The sequence below is a fragment of the Emydura macquarii genome, unplaced genomic scaffold, assembly GCF_026122565.2.
Source record: "Emydura macquarii macquarii isolate MOO-44397 ecotype Brisbane River unplaced genomic scaffold, CSIRO-AGI_Emac_v2 contig_2897, whole genome shotgun sequence".
Classification (NCBI taxonomy): Eukaryota; Metazoa; Chordata; order Testudines; family Chelidae; genus Emydura; species Emydura macquarii.
The window spans coordinates 59,652,879-59,670,650 of NW_027133034.1; the positions used below are offsets into that span (position 1 = coordinate 59,652,879).

At 39.1% G+C, this 17,772-nt stretch overlaps 1 protein-coding gene across 1 annotated transcript in view; it reads left to right on the forward strand.

Moving 5' to 3' along the window:
- ANKRD55 (ankyrin repeat domain 55) overlaps window positions 1-17,772 on the forward strand; it is a 112,842-nt gene that overhangs the window by 84,387 nt on the left and 10,683 nt on the right. The window contains exons 7-10 of the mRNA XM_067568866.1: window positions 5,834-6,018; window positions 8,676-8,843; window positions 10,563-11,230; window positions 16,905-17,006. Of these exons, the coding sequence (XP_067424967.1) occupies window positions 5,834-6,018; window positions 8,676-8,843; window positions 10,563-11,230; window positions 16,905-17,006 (1,123 nt within the window). The remainder of the gene's footprint in view (window positions 1-5,833; window positions 6,019-8,675; window positions 8,844-10,562; window positions 11,231-16,904; window positions 17,007-17,772) is intronic.

Consider the following 17,772-nt stretch of genomic DNA (forward strand, 5'->3'; position numbering starts at 1 on the left):
GGAGGGAGGATTTAAGTAAATAAAAGCTTTTTACATGTGATATTCCAGGGACAACTTTTCAAAAATTGGCTTCTACCTTTGCATATACACACTTATTGATTTCAATTTATAATAAAGAGTAGGGCCTGTCCATTGCTCTGGACACTAATACTCAATATTCAAATATAAACTCACCCATACAATCAGATCATCAAAACAACCAAGCAAAACTTGGATATGCCCGTACCCTCAATGCTAAACCCAAGCCCTTCAACTAAAGACAGGCTATGTCACTTTTCCTGTCCACCAGCCACTGTGGAAAAGTAATGGGGTCATAACACCTCCATGGTCCCTGCGATGTTTCTAGCACCACAGGTGGGAATAGTGATCCACGGAGCACATCCACACAGGGCAGGCTGTGGTCTAGCCCTTAGATGAGCAATTGACAATTTAAAGTATGTCTGAGTGTTCAATAATAATCGCATAGGGCTATGTCACAGAAACAGGTGAACAGATGATTAACAGATGTTGTCCTAGCAGCTGGGCTGTGTGTAACAGCATGGATGCCTGCCAGAACATGAATAATGTGCATGCCCCACACCTTTTGCATTCCCATATGTTTTAGTTTCCTGTATCTTATTAACATGCAGGATCTTCACATTAACATTCATCTTCTCCCATGGTACGAACGAATCCTCAACAACAAAAACAATGGAAGGTTCTGCTTCTTCTAGAACCCTCAGGAGCAAGCTTGCTGGTTAAAACCACATCTGTAACTCATCCACAGCAACCAGTTGTCACAATAGGGGGGGGGGAGAGATCACAACTCGTTTTAGTCATCACAGTACTTGATAAAACCCCTGAACACTACAGAAATTTCCATGTAGGGTATCAAACAGACAATGCCAGTGTTTCATACAAACTCTTATTTGAATAGTACTTACGACAAAGACAGGGACAAACCAATACTTCAACTAAACTCAAGTTTTAGCCAAACTTTTCCTCAGGGAGTCATTTGGTAGCATTTTGAAAGCACAAAGGATATAATATGAGTGTGGATGGATAGTTTTATCTTAGAAATACAGTGTCTGATTCAGTGACAAGTAGTTGTCGGTAGTGTTTTCAGGGCTCTTAAGGCAGAGTCTTTTGCACAACCGTACAATCTCTCCCCAACAGTAGCACCAAACCAAATCAGGACAGTATGGTTGTGTGTGAATCACAATATCAGTGTGTGCTTTAAAAACTGAAGTACCAAAGCTAGGGGCAAACAAATGACGTAACGGATTTACTTGGAAAGCATATGGGCTTCATTCTGATTCTCATCTATATAACGCCATTGACTTCAGTGGAGTTATTCTTAATTTACATGAGTGTGAAGTCAGAATCCGACTCCGTGAATCCATAGGCCCAGTTTCTGAGCTGTGTCCAAGCAGCATGTGGTTAGGCATTGGGGGGAGAAGAGAAATGAGGTGATGATGTTAACACACCTTTACACCCCCAAATGTTGGGCCCTGCCCATCCTGACCCCAACATAAAGCACAGTAGCCTCTCAAGGATGCTTTACTTTTTTACTGGCTTCCATCCACAAAGGGTATAATGACAACTTGGGAACACTGGGAGTAGAGGTGTCTCAGTCAAGCTCCCTTCTGCCAGATGCTCCCTCTATGCTGAGGTAGACGAAGGAGTGTGGCATAGGTGTACACCATCCATAGAGACTCCCTCACATATAGAATTCTCATTTGACCACATCTGCTGGATTTACAGTGTCTTTGCACTCTCACAACACTAGGAGCTGGAGACTGGGATCTAACCCAAAATGTCTACAATGTCCCTTATTTTGTTTGGTATTCTTTACATTTGAATCATCAAACACCAAACCTGTTCAGTGAGAGAAAATTCATGCACAGTGAAATGTCATCTTAAATGATATTGCAGTGTATTGATTTGAAATGGCCTTAATGTTTAATTCTAACTAGACTGTTTCTCAGTGCTAATGAAGACATGTTTTTATTAGTCTGATCATGAGATGAAACATTGAATTTCACATCTCAATAAATCAATTTCTAGATACAAAAAATGATTGACTTGGATGGGGAAAATTTCTGACAAATACCTAGACTGGAACTAAAATAACCACATCCTCTACAGATACATTCTTTATTCAGATTCTGCCATGGATGCTATAGAGACACTTTTATTGCAAGTGTTTCTTAATTGTGAAGGATAAGAAGATCCTTGTTCTTATATTCGGGAGACTAGTTGCAGTCAAATTGAAATTAGAATAGGGTAAATAAGTCTGAAGAAAAACAAAGAATCTAGATAAGTAAATGATGCAAAGGAAGAGACCAAAGAAAAAAGCAAAGAGACTGGACAATATTAAGGAATGTGTGAGCAGAATGGGTGACACAAACAGTACTTAAGTCTCCTGCAGAATCACAAAACAAACTCTTGAGGAAGGCATTAGTAACTATAGTTTTGTTTCATCTACAATAATTTCTAGAGTCTCTACGTGAAATGTCACTTAAAACAATAACATTTCAGAATAATTCAATGGGGGTGTGGAGATAGCACGCAGGGATACCGGTGACAGACCAAAGGAATGAGAGGCTGATAGCTCTCTGTTTATGTTTGCAGATTGGCCAGAGTAGGTAATTGGAAGCAGAGGCAGATGTGAAAAACAGGAAGCAAGAGGACTTTTGATTCATATGGGTGAGGTGGGATGGGAAAGGAAGGAAAGAGATGGTGAGAGTGGGAACCATTGGGTGCAAAGAGACCATCCTGATGTGAAAATGCTGAAATTAAAGAGCAATGTCAAGGGCTACGGTTCTGGGTCATCAATTCAGCAAAGGTGACTCTAGATCTGGGAAGGCTTTAAACTACTCAATAAGTGTAAAAGACATACAAATACAGGAGAGGTAATAGACCGCAACCATGTTGTCTCTATGGATGTGCACTGGGAAGAGAGACACTCTTCCAGGATTTCTTGAAAATAGTAAAGTGGGTACAAAAGCTCTATTCAGAAGAGATTTTCAAAGGCAGAGAAGGCCATTGAGCACCTAACCACTAGTTTAACCTCTATTTGCATCTTTGAAAATCTATCCCTTTGGCTCTATGCTATTGATAGCAGCATAGTAAATAAACAAGAGTGATGAGAGGTCCTCTTGCATGAACACAATTTTTCTCTTTGGCCTAATACTACCTATCATACGAGGGTAGCGTGAAGACAAATTAATTAATGATTCTACAGTGTGTTGAACATGCAAAGCACTATATGGTGGAAGTGCTAAATATCATAAGCATCATTAGAGACTTAGCAAGATAAGACACCTTATAACTTCAAAGCCAATATAGGAGATTAGCAGCCCTACAGGAAAGATCAGGAAGGCAAAAAAGGTAGTTCTATGTATCGCACAGACATAAACACATGTATATGAGACACAAGTAATAAAAATTAATCCATTCAAATAAAGAATGCAATAATCAGAGAGAAGAAGGAGATGAGGTTATAGTGGGACAAATATTTAAAAAACAAAATTAAAAGACATTCCAAAAATGTGGGATTTTACCATAGTCTTGTATTTGAGAAGAGATGTATTATCAACAATTCTTAATGCCTCAAAGATGTATTTTTGTATTTTGGAAACATCAAAATATGATGCAATCAGTATTGGACCTAATATTAACCAATAAAGAGGAAATACCATAGTAATCAAACTGAAGGTTAGCACTAATGAATTACCCCGTTGGATTTGTGGTCAGTCACTACAGGCAGAATCTGGCGGTTTTTCCTCAGGTATGGTTAGTTTAACATGAATTGGAGTTCTGCCTGGGCAGGGGCTGCAGAATCTTGACTTAGGATGCTACATTTTCATAAAGCAAATTTAATTAAAATGAAGAAAATAATCAGTAGCACAAAATGGGTTACAGGAGCAGTTGGAAAGAGCAGAGGACAAGTGAGTTTAAAGAAAACTAGAAACACAAAACTCCCCTACAGTGTAAAATCAAAAGAAAAAATTAAAAATAGGACTGAAAAATTTGATGAAAGAATGGACTTGAAAGAGACAAATAAGAAATAGAAAAGTAGGGAGATTGAAATGAAGAGAGAAGCTCAGTAGATAATACTGAAACACCTCTATGGTAAATTTACTACTGAAAGTTCTGATGAATGAATAGTACTATGGGTTCAAGGTAAATTTACTGCAGCGGGACAACATATTTTGGTGACCACAGCTTTAAGCTGATATTTAAAGAATGCAGCCATAATGTAAAATATGGGAAGCACTTATGCAAAGCTAACTATTAGTCAAGGTATTAAAGAAATGTAGTTTTACCAATACCTTAGAAAAAAAGAGAAAAATTAGTGGCAGAGGACCACTCCAGAATAAGAAACAGAGAATTAGTGAGGACTACAAAATATCTGAAATCTCAAATAGCTTGTCTTGCTCAGTATTCAATTGAAAGGCTCTAGATATTGGTTACATTATTATAGGCGGATAATGATTAGGAACAGGAACAAGAAGCAGGTGAATTACTAGCAACAACAGTATAGGAGGTCATGAACCAAGGGCAATTAAAGTGATGGTAAGATAGTGTCAGTCAAAATATAGAAACTGCCAGTTCTAGAGAGGGGTAAGTGATTGTTTTAAAAAGAATGAGAGGAGGAATTTTCAATAAACCCTATACATGTTAGAAGTACCTGATGACTATAAAAATAAAAAGGCAAATGAAGAACTGTACCTTTTTAAGAAGGAAAAATTAGAAAACCACTGGCCAATTAGATGAAATTTTGGGTGAAATGTTAAAACACATAAGGGAGTCGTGTCATTATTTGCGAGAAAAAATTCCACTCTACACACTGCTCAGGTTTGTTATCTTTGATGCAGGGATTGCTGTTTGCCAGAGGCTAGGAATGGCTGACGGGATCAATCATTTGATGATTACCTGCTTTATTCATTCCCTCTGAAGCATCTGTGATTTGGCCACTCTCGGAAGACAGGATAGTGGGCTAGATGGACCATTGGTCTGACCCAGTTTGGCTGTTCTGATGTTTTTATGCAATTACTGATTTGTCAGATAACTGGAAGTCAGTAGATACAGTACATTTGGATTTCAGTGTAGCCGTCAGTTTATTGCCACATTATAAACTTGTAAATAAACTGGAAAAATGCCAACTAGAAAAATTACCATTGCATGGAACACAAACTGGTTGTTAAATAAGGTTGTAAAATAGAATAATCAAAGGTCCAATTCTGTGTCCCTTACTCCTGCTGAACAGTACTTACAACTGTAATCCAGTTAAAGTCAGTGGAACTATTTACCTAAGTACAACTCATCATGACAAAGGGGTGCAGAATTCAGTCCAAAGCTAAGACCTCCCAGTGCGGAACAAAGAAAAGGGGATAACAGGAACAAAGAAAAGGGGATAACAGAACCAAAGCCAATCTGGGGACTTATGCTACTTTGTATAGCCATGATTAAAAACATAGAGGAAAGTGTAAATTCTCTTCAAGGGTCACATGAAAATATATGCTTGTATTCCTCTAAATTCTCTGTTTCATAAAACATCAAAACATTTCTGAGAAAGTACTAAAGTAAATTTACATGCTGTCTTTCTTTGGATTTTTCTACTGTGGTACATTATTTATTATTTCTACAATGCCCAGAAGCATTCTAGGAAACTCACAGAACAGACAATTCTTGGGAGGGTCAGGAACTCTCTTGGCTTGTTGTACCCCTCAAGTCTGAAATAAACAAAATATGACATTTATTGTGTTTATTCCTTCCAAGAATAGAGTGTGCACCATATAATGTGCTTCCTTGTTAAATGCTGCTTTTCCCCTTACTTGCTTTCCAGAGTGGAAACAGGATTCTGTGTTCCATCATTCTGAACCATCACCAGGGTCCATCGATAATAAACTATGATGATGAGAATGGGAAGACATGTATGCACATTGCTGCTGCTGCAGGTTATAGTGACATCATCAGCGAGCTGGCTAGAGTCCCCGAGTGCAATCTGCAGGCCCTAGATGTGGACGACAGGTACCCATGGAAACACACTGAAAGTGCTGGAAAGCCCCTGCTCTAAGTCCCATTTTTAAAGCTGAGCCTAAGAATGTTTGTTTAATAATCATGTTTCCTGTTCTGCAGGTCATGACCTATTTAATTAAACTGAATTTTCTGAGAATCGTTTGTGCTCAGTGACTCTGGGAATCAGGCCATGACATTTATACCTGCATTATAACAACAGCAGATTAATGTAAATGGTTTTAACTTTATATTTCTGAAAGGAAAGGATGGAGTTTATACACAGGGGCTTGTTACTTATCTGATTCACTAAAATTAATCATTCCTTCCAAAACACCAGAAGAAGAACCTACAACTTTGGGGTGAAGCCCTGATTCCAGTGAAGTTAATGACAAAATTCCCATTGACTTCAGTGGGTGCAGTCTTTCACCCTTAGCAAGCTAAGATGCTAGAGCCTGTTCTTCCAAGATGCTGAGAACCTCAGCTCCCGTGCACCATTGTATTGTATGTGCAGAAGAGTCCTCCTCTTCACCATTTAGGGTCCCAATCTCTTGTCCATCAAAGTCAGTGGGAGTTTTGTCATTGAGTTTAATCAGAGTAGCTCTCAGTAACAGCTCTAAGACTTAGTCTGATTACGTGCCTGCCCTATTCCCCATGAAGTCAATGACAAAAGTCTCATTGGCTTCAAGGGGAGCAGGATTGTTCCTTTAGGTAATTTAAAAATATTCACATTTAATCCTTTATGGAAAAATCCTATAAAACTTAATGGAGATTAAATCAACAGGATTCTATAGCTTTTACCCTAAACATCTTCAAAATATAAAAGGGAAAGGATTCATTTCCAGAGGTTTCTTTTGAACCAACCTAAAGAATTATATAAGAGGGATGTGATTTTTTTTTTCTATTAAATTTTCTCTGGTTTTCATGTAAGGGATACCATACTAGAAACTGGACAGTAACTTATAAATCCTCCTTAGCTTTCCTTTCAATTCTGTTCTCAGTCACATATCTGAAGACAATGGGGTTGTGCCATATTTATGCATTCTCTCTTTTATTCACCTATTCTCATTCACAATCTTTCTTATCTGGCATATTCTGTACCTTGCAACTTCTTTCAATTTCAAAAATATAAGCAATAGCTTTTTTGTGTAATGTTACAATTTACAGGCCAAATATTAGTTTCTCAACACTAGGCCCAAATCCCACCCTTTCCACTGTGACTTCAGAGGTTCCTGGTTGCAGAAAATCAAGCAGTACCCATATACAATCCCTGCCTATCCTGGTTAATAGCAATCAATGGACCTATCCTCCATGAATTTATCTAGGGGTTTGTTTTTTTACCCTGCTATAGTCTTGGCCTTCACAACATCCTCTGGCAAGGAGTTCCAGAGGTTGACTGTGCATTGTGCGTTTTGTTCATTTTAAACCTGTTGTCTATTAATTTCATTTGGTGACCCCTAGTTTTAGTGTTATGAGAAGTAGTAAATAACACTTCCTAATTTACTTTCTCCTCACCGGTCATGATTTTATAGACCTCTATTATATCTCCCCTTAGTCGTCTCTTTTCCGAGGTGAAAAGTCCCAGTTTTATTAATCTGTCCTCATATGGAAGCTTTTCCATATCCCTAATCATTTTTGTTGCCCTTTTCTATACCTTTTCCAATTCCAATGTATCTCTTTTGAGATGGGGCAACCAGATCTGCACACAGTATTCAAGATGTGAGCGTACCATCAATATATAGAGGCAATATGATATTTTCTGTCTCATTATCTATTCCTTTCCGAATGATTCCCAACATTCTGTTAGATTTTTTACTTTGGCTGCACGTTGAGTGGCTGTTTTCAGAGAAATATCCACAATGAGTCCAAAATCTCTTTATTATGTGGTAACAGCTAATTTAAGTCCATCATTTTATATGTATAGTTGGGATTGTTTTCCAATATGCATTACTTTGCATTTATCAATACTGAATTTCACTTGCCATTTTGTTGCCTAGTCACCCAGTTTTGTAAGATTCCTTTGTAACTCTTCACAGTCTGCTTTAGACTTAACTACCTTGAGTAGTTTTATTTCATCTGCAAATTTTCCTACCTCACTTTTTACCCCTTTTTCCAGATCATTTATTAATATGATGACCTGTACATAAGTCTTCTGCTTGTCATTGTCCACTATGGAATAGGGACCCAGAAGTTAGAAAAGCTACTGCAGTCTGATAGATGAAGTAACCGTTGCAGAGTAACTCCATTCCTGCTCTGTGGCTTGAGAGAGCATCCTTTCCCACCTGCCCACCCTCACAGATGGGCTCAGTGCAGAGGTGGGAAGGATTTGTCACTAGACAATGGAGAATAGAAAGCTTTGGTTCAAACTCCACACTGAGAATTTTAGGCAATTCTTTCCCTAATTCAGATGCACCAGTGCTAGCAATCATGGAAGTGATAGTGTAGATCAACCACAGGCATTTTTACCACTATGTCATTGAGAGGGCAAGATGATGCACTGTGAAAAATACTTTCAGCCAATCTATTGCTATTGCTTCCACCATGACTAGTACTGATGGAGCTGCATTAGTGCTGAACCAATGGTGGGGGAATTGCTTTAAATGGTCAGCATAGATTCAGGCTAAGTAGTACTAAAACACATCTCATTAGGTCATTGTTCCATTTTTCCCCAGGACACCTCTGCACTGGGCAGCAGCAGCAGGGAAAGCTGACTGTGTACAAACACTGCTGCAGCTGGGGATAGATAGCAGTCCTCAGGACATCAATGAAAACACTCCTCTGACATATGCATTGTACTGTGGGCACACAGAATGCATCAAGCTGCTATCTCAGGAGAACAGGTAAAGAAATCAAAGCACCTCTTGCTTTTGCCAGCAGGCCACTTGCTAGAATTGAATATCACTAAAAAAGAAATGATGATATTTGCAAGAGCTGCATAACTGCTGAAATTAATCGGCAGTTCCTATACAATGCTTGGCTCAAATTCTTCACTGTAAATAGCAATGTTAAAGTCAGTCAGCTAATGAATGACTTATCATTGTGGTCAGGCGGCATATGCCCAGTAAATGTAGGGTTCAGAACCAATCAAACATTAATTTAGTTGTAAAACAATACAGAAATGTCTCCTGCACAATTAGGGTGATAAGATGTCCCAATTTTATAGGCACAGTCCCGATATTCAGGGCTTTGTCTTATATAAGCACCTATTGCCTGCCCCCAGTCCCAATTTTTTACACTTTCCATCTGTCACCCTATGCACAATATATACTTTATGGGACAATTTTTGCCCTCAAACATGTGCCTTCTGTTGAAGCACATGAAGGTTAGCTATGTGTTCATGTAACTACGGCAGAATTTGCCCCCACTAAATACAAATAAAAAGATGATAATATAAGCTTTCATGTCCATAACTTTAAAGCAGTTTTTACCCTTGAGGTAATGTTTTTGCCTATGGTTAGTTCTGTGCCTTGCTGTATACCTGTTTTCACTTTTCTAAACCTCTTCTATTAAAGAGGCTTTATTATTTGCTCTTTAGCAATTATTTTTGCCTTTATCAATTTAGTTAATTTAAGTTCCCCTTCACTGGTAGAAAAACTCACTTCTGAAGACTGAAAGCAATTATGCTTGTTTTTTTCAGACTTTTGTCACATTTCTTTATCCTGCCCCCTTCTTTCCAGTCAACTGTCAGTATTATTTCCTGTGTTACAAAGAGTAAGACGTACATAAAATTAGCTTTGAAGCTGCTGCAAACTCGACTTCCTGAGCAGCTTCTAGAAGCAGATTTTAGAGGAGACGGCTGCCTAAATAATCAGCTGTAGCCCTACCACTTCTCACTAGGAGCTTGATAGATCTCCCAAAACTGTGTGAGGTCTGCTCAGTACTTGGATGAGTGACCTCCAAGGAAAGTCCTAGGGTATTAACGATTCGATAGTGGAGTTTTTTCTCTTGTCAATGCTGAATGCTAGTGATCACTGTGCTGTTGGAGATACCAGTTTTCAAATTTGACATAAAACAAAGGCCACTTTGTCTTTCAAGATCACAGTACGTTTTTCATGTTAAAAGAAGTCCCAGTGTACTGGCACAAAGTATATTTATACTCTAAAAAGTGCCCACAACATTGGTATCTCAGGTTCCAAATCTATTAGTGTCTCAAAGAGTCCAGGTCAAATTTACTCAGTTTACAAATAAAAAGAGGTGGTTTTTCTAACCACCTGTCCTGCAAATTCAGTCTGGGATCTGAGTTAAGCTGTTATTTTTGGCTAATGCACCATCATTTAATGTACTCTTAATACACACAAAAAGCAGATCAGCTGAGTCAGAAGGTACCATTCTTACAGTCTCTTTTTTGATCATAAGTGTACTTTAATTTCCAGTTTTGGTAATACCATTCAACCTACTTAAATTACTCCTACAGCTTCATCTGCATATGAGAGTCTTCATTTTGTGTGCTAAGACAGGCAAGATTTCTTTTTAGATTCAGTACATTTGTACAAAAATTCTGAAGGGTTTTCACTTACTGTTTTCATATTTATTTATTTATTTATTTTATTTATTTCTAGTATATCTGAGCCAGTCCATCACCCTCCTTCACAGAACAATAAAACCCTAAAAAAAGAAGGAAGATTCAGTATGCTTAACCAAATTTTCTCCTGCAAAAAGAAGAAAGATGATCAGAAAACAAATCAGAAAGACAGAGGCAGAGACAGATATCAAAGAGAAGAGACCTCGGAAGTTGATGACATTATCACTACATTTGATTGTATTATGGACACAAACTGTAAAGACTATTCTGATGAATGTCTGACCGCTGTTGACTTTAAAAGAAGGAGCACAGACACCCAGAAGTACCTCATATCAGAAAAGAAGCAGCCAGAGTGTAATGGACTTCCACCAATAAGAACACAAAGTCTCCCCCCCATTACTATAGGCAATTCTTTTCTCACATCTTCCCAGAGTGCAACTTCAAGTGTCTCCTTGGGTACTAATGCCTACCATTTTGCACACAGGTCTCAGAAAAGTAGAAGTGAACATGACTTGTTAGATCACAGAAGTAGCTGCCAGACTTTATCAGACAATCCTTGGAACACTGATGCTAACCAAATACTCTCATATAAAGTCTGTACTGCAACTTCTTCAGATAAACTGATAGATGATTTACTCTCTGAAAGATCCAGCCACGTGCTTTTGTGCCCTCCCCATCTTCCCTATCTGCCTAGTTCTCCATCAGGTAATTTCTTTGTTCAATATCCCCTGTATCATTTAATCTCTGTTGACATGGCAGGTTGGATAGGGGCATGTCGGATATATAGGTAAGACCGAGTGCTGATATTTCTTTTAGTTTATTCTTCCTGTATGTAGTAGGAATCCCAAAACAGTATCTCAAGAGATTTTTAACCAGTCTTTTCAGCACTTCAGTTATATGTGCTGTTCTCAAGTTTATATTGTCTTCAGTGCTGAATTCAAGTTGCTAAATTTACTGGAAAGGAAATGTTTTTATGTAGTATTTTGTAAGCTGTTCTGTAATGATAATGAAACTAAAAATGAGCATAAGCCACAAGGTTCTGAAGTGAATTTGGAGCAGACCTTTGGGATCGAGTATTTTGATGCAAGTAGATCTCTGCATGAATCTGTCTATCAGGCCCTGATTCAGGAAATAACTGAAGCATATGAGCAATTTTAACTTCCGTTTCAGTTGTACTTCTCACATGCTTCAAGTTCAGCCCATGCTTAAATACCTTCCTGAAGTGGGATCTTATAGCACAGCAAGCACCATAATAACTAGATGCTAAATGAAAATTAAACAAAAAAAACTGATTCCAAGAATAGATGTTATTTAAGTATTTAATGCATCTACCTCCACTGCTGTTGAGGGACCATGTCAGAGTCGCTATTCTTCAGTTCAAGGAGCACTGGAAAGGTCAGGACTCATTTCTGACACTAACCCTTAATTAGTCAGATGCATCACTATTGAGCCATAGCTACCTCCTGCATGGCAGTGAAGACTGAACAAGTCACTAAGCCACTGGACCTGCTACAGTTGCTGAACTTTCATTATGTTTGTGATAGAGATTCTGTAGAGAAGATAATTTCAGAGTAACTCATTCTGTGCAAATAAGAAAATCATTTGTAGGGAGTAAAGTAGAGCCAGGTCCCTCAAATTTGCCAGATCTGAGCTGATTAAGTTCAGAGACTGGGATCCCAGATCTCTCTGCCTACATGTTTTTCCCCCCACCTTCCCCTTAGCCATCCTTCTCACCACATGAACCCAAAACTCCAGGTGAACTAGCAATGATGGGTCTGTGGCCATCACCTCTAGATTGAATCAATCGGGTTTCACTTCACATAACCCATATGAAACAAATCCTGTATTTTATTTATTTATTTATTTATTTTTGCAACCCAAGTGTAACTACCAAGGAGGCTAAGAAATCATTTAAGGTCATGCAAGCGGTTTTCACTAGGAGTAATGGGATAAAACTGAATAAAGGAAAATGGGGGTTGAGTATTGGGAAACATTTTCCAAGGGAACTGTCTGTTTGACTATGGAGTACTTTCCCTGGGGAAGTGATGAAAGCCCTATTACTTGAGTAATTTAAATCTACATTGTTGTCTTTTCTGAAGAGGACACAGTACGGTTAGGCTCAATCCTACTGTGCTGGAGGGAGGGAAGATGGATGGACAGACAGTTTTCTATGACTTAAAGCCCCAATCCTCCAAATGAATCTGCACAAATGGACCTTGTACCCACACAGAAACCCATTGATTTCTGTGTGGCCCAGGGTGCGTGTAAGGGTCTGCCTGAATGGATCTGCTCACAGGATTATGACCCATGTGTGCAACCTACAGGAAACAGTTAATTCATTATGGTGGGAGCTCTCTTTGGGTATTGAATGGAAGAACTTATCCCCATTATCTCAAATGGTTTGTGACTGACATTAAAGATATGAAAAAATTACAATTAGAAAATTAATTTATCAAATAAAAGCTGGAATGCTGGGAGAGTTCAGTTCTCTGTGTACAGGCTCAGCTGCTCTTTATTAAGGAAAACTTTCCAACAGTAAAAAGATTCCCATAAGCCAGAATAAAGGACATCCATTGATATGAATAAAACAAAAGCGCATAAACAGGCAATTTACTATTTGATGGGAATATATTACATAGCCCAGCTATTTTTCTTAAAATTTCATGATAGAAAAGAGCTGCCTATCTGCATTCACATTTGTGTTTGTTGTTTAAAGCTGTCTGCTGCTGTAATGAAGGCCACCTACATCCCTGTTATTAGCACAGCATTTATTTAATGATTTCAGAGCCTCTTGGCTCTTTCTTTAGCTGCAGGCTTTTTGTCCTCTGTAATTTTCACAGCATTGCCCTACCTGCAGGATTGTAGAGAATTGGAAGTAAATTAAGGTTCCCCACCAGACAGCTGGGCTTGATATGGGAGGCCCTTTCATAAAGCCCATTTACTTCATCTTTGCACAGAAGTTAAGGATTAGGGAAAATGCCACATGTGGCTCTTTATAGTGATTAAATGTTAAGGTTCTTTTCCTCCATTTTCAATACTGACAGTTGCTACATGTAACTCCCTAACCATAATTCTTCCTATATTTTCAGTGGTCTATTCTGGGGTTTTCCAGTAAATGAAGTCATCTCAACTGCAATTCAGCATTTAAGCCCTTATACAGAGTTGTCTTTTCTAAAATTTAGAGCTATATTTTGTGCAAATGGTGCTGAGACATCTGGCGTGAAACTGGAGATTTTTCAGTGTTTTTTTGTATTCCTGGAAATGAAAGCTCAGCTGATTTATCTACTGCTACCTGACATTTATTCAAAGAGTCTGGTAGGGGTAGTATCAGGCATTTTGAGCCTTACCATCGTACCACTGGCACAGATTTGGAGCAAAATCTACTCTCTTGGATTGTCACAGTCAGTGTCCTTGGTGGAACAAGGATGATCAACTATACTAAAAAGTGTGGAGCAATATTGCAATAGAAACTGCTGTCAACTGCAGCTTTGAGTTGGCAGCAGCAATACACAACATTTTGCTTAAATGCCTTGCAAACATATCCCTTTGTAAAACACACAAATCTTCATCCACTTTGTGGAACGAAAAGGAGTTAAATTACAGAAATTCCAAGCAATATGGGAAAGGTAACCCTTGTATGGAGTGGAAAGGCAGGTGCACAAGATGTTTCTCACAATTACCATGTAACCACCTGCAGCCCTTCTTTATTGTTCATTTGTTTGTCGTTTATATTTCTAAGCTATCAGTCACAAGACTATACCTTGTTATGTGTTTGTACAGCATCCAGTACATCTTGGGTGCTATGAGAGGTAACCTAAAAAAAAGAGAGCATGTCTTGGCAAAGAGGGAAAGGAGTTGGGCAATAGCTGATGTATGTAGCTGGCTCCCCTTTCAAAGCTAAGCGGTAACTTACAATGCCCTATACATCAGAAGTGATTTCTGTGCCCCACAAAACTCCATTGGAGGGATCGCCTGCCCAACTGCCAATGGGGAGCAAATAGCTGCAGTGACAGCTATAATAAAATTGGCAATACAATAAAATGCCAGAAAAGATTACAATATTTTGTAATCAAGACAGCAGAGCCTTACTACCCCTTACCAACATCAATGCCATCAAAAATATGTACTTTGGGCCCAAAGAAAATATCTGGGGCAAGAGAGATTCTCTCTGCATGCTGATATATACAGCATACATCCACTGTATCCCAGATTTTATAACCAACGATGATTGTATCCCAGCGAGAGTCTTGTGGCACCTTGAAGACTAACATCTGTATCCCCGTTATTCATATCAGAACACATAATTATGCTCTCTGGCCATTATGTCACTACATTTCCCCATTTATGAAATAAGTACTTTTCTTATTAGGAATAAGAAAATGTCAGAGCTGAACTCGTAAGCATACATACAAATTAAGTAAAACCAACAGTGCCCAACTTCAAGCATCAAAATACAGCAAACACAGCTTGAATATAGTAATGGAAGCAGATGGACATTTCAACTTTAAGCTTATGTAGTCATTTATCCTAGTACAAAGTGGATGTAAGATAGTGACAGCATTTTATAGCCATTTGCACAGGTATTAAGGACTAAACAGATTGAAAAGCAAAGGAAATGCAGGTCTAGAGGTTCATCTCCCTTTAGGCTCTAGTGGCAGGGCAAAATCTCTGATTTCCACACGTTCTTCATATTTTAGCAAAGCTATTTTGGCCTGATCCAAAGCCCATAGAAGTCAGTGGACATCAATGGGCTTTGAATCAGGCCTTTTAAGAAGAACTACATTTGTCTACAAGGAGGACACTAACTCAAACACTGACTTCACATACCTGATTTCAGAAGTGGGAACAGCAAATTACTTTAGCAAAATGCCCCACCTTTCTGCACTATGGATGAACACACATGCAAATGTGCAGCCCCCTTGACTGCCCATGTGGATCTAGTTACTAGATTGTGTCCCACTTTTAGACAACACAGTAAAGTGAGTGTTACACACAATATAAGAGAAGGGGAGAGTGACAGTAACAAGGTCATATTGTTATAGAGACCTGTTAGGTGCACAACTTAAGGATGTCAAATCGTTTTTATAAATAAACAAAGAGTTATAATATTTATAATATAAGATTTTAAATATTTATAACAAATAAACAAAGATTTTTGTAAATAAACAAATTTCAGCAATCACAGAATCATAGAATATTAGAGTTGGAAGGGACCTCAGGAGGTCATCTAGTCCAACCCCCTGCTCAAAGCAGGACTAACCTCAGCTATATCATCCCAACCAGGGTTTTGTCAAGCCTCAGCTTAAAAACCTCTAAGGATGGAGATTCCACCACCTCCCTAGGTAACCCATTCCAGTGCTTCACCACCCTCCTAGTAAAAAACTTTTTCCTAATGTCCAACCTAGACCTCCCGCCCTGCAACTTGAGACCGTTGCTCCTTGTTCTGTCATCTGCCACCACCGAGAACAGCCTAGCCCCATCCTCCCTGGAACCCCCTTTCAGGTAGTTAAAGGCCGCTATCAAATCCCCCCTCACTCTTCTCTTTTGCAGACTAAACAAGCCCAGTTCCCTCAGCCTCTCCTCATAAGTCCTGTGCTCCAGCCCCCTAATCATTTTGGTTGCCCTCCGCTGCACTCTCTCTAACTTGTCCACATCCTTTTTGTAGTGGGGGGCCCAAAACTGGACACAATATTCTAAATGCGGCCTCACCAATGCCGAATAGAGGGGAATAATCACTTCCCGTGACCTGCTGGCAATGCCCCTCCTAATGCAGCCCAATATGCTATTAGCCTTCTATTAGCTATTAGCAGGGCACACTGCTGACTCATATCCAGCTTTTTATCCACTGTTACCCCCAGGTCTTTTCTGCAGAGCTGCTGCCTAGCTCATCAGTCCCCAGTCTATAGCTGTGCATGGGATTCTTCCTTCCTAAGTGGAGGACTCTGCACTTTTCTTTGTTGAACCTCATTAGATTTCTTTTGGCCCAATCCTCCAGTTTGTTTAGGTCACTCTGTATCCTATTCCTACCTTCCAGGGTATCTACCACTCCTCCCAGCTTAGTGTCATCTGCAAACTTGCTGAGGGTGCAATCTACCCCATCCTCCAGATCATTAATAAAGATGTTGAACAAAACCGGCCCCAGGACCGACCCCTGGGGAAGGCTTGTGACCAGTTGCCAGGTAGACATGGAGCCATTGAGCACTACTCGTTGAATCCCAATGACTGTCTGTCTAGCCATTTTCAGTTGATTTTCTGTAGACATGAAGGTACACATTTCTGAATATTAATTCAAAAGTTGTTAGGCTACCAGCAAGGAGAGTGCTGTCATGCTCCATATATTTCCAAGTACATACAGTATGTATATATTTTTTTATCACAGGGAAAAGTTTTCAACAGATGTCCCTAGACCGACTCAAAGTAAAAGACCTTACTCCTGTTCGGAACAATCTAGCTCCCATACCAGACCACTGTGTTCAGAAAAGTAAGTAGAGCATCTAAAATACTGTAGCAACTCCTATGTGAATCTGTAAAACATTTGTATTGGGATTGTGTTTTAATTTTTCTTTATCCCAAACGTGTGTGATATAAGTGGTCTAGCAGCAGTCAGCTTTATCATATAGGAGAGTTGAATTCTAGGTTTATTTTCCAGGATAAGAGGGTCTGCAAATGTTACAGATGTGGTATGCTCAGCCTCTGACAGGCATGAATGTGCCTTGTACCACTCTGGTAGCAGGCCTTCCTAGATACTCCAAAGCAGTGTTTTACCCTTCTGGAGGGCAGAGATATATATAATGTGGGGTAGGACCTTATGATAGATAAGGTGCCACTGAAGAGTGAAGCTGTGTCCTGCTTGGTGCATTGAGTAGCAATGCTTGATGTGTAAGATAAAAACAGGGATGCACAATGGCTCTACTATAGATAATATGAAGAAAATCCATCATCTCCCATAAGTATGTGCTGATATTCATATGTCTTGTGTGTGATCATGGCAGGAAAGAGAATTAGATCCAGCACTTTGAATGCCCACCAAAAACTAAGTAGTTTTCTTGAAAGAGAGGCCCTGAACAAGTGACAAGGTGATCTGTGCTGACCTTTTACTCTGTATTATGGCCTGGTGCTTGGACTTGATCTTAAGCAAGAGCATATAACTTTATATCCTCATATTTGATCTAATGTACTGTACTATGTATTGCTGCAACAGACCTTTCAAAGCATTAGTTTGTCTATGGTAACTGAGATGTCTAGGT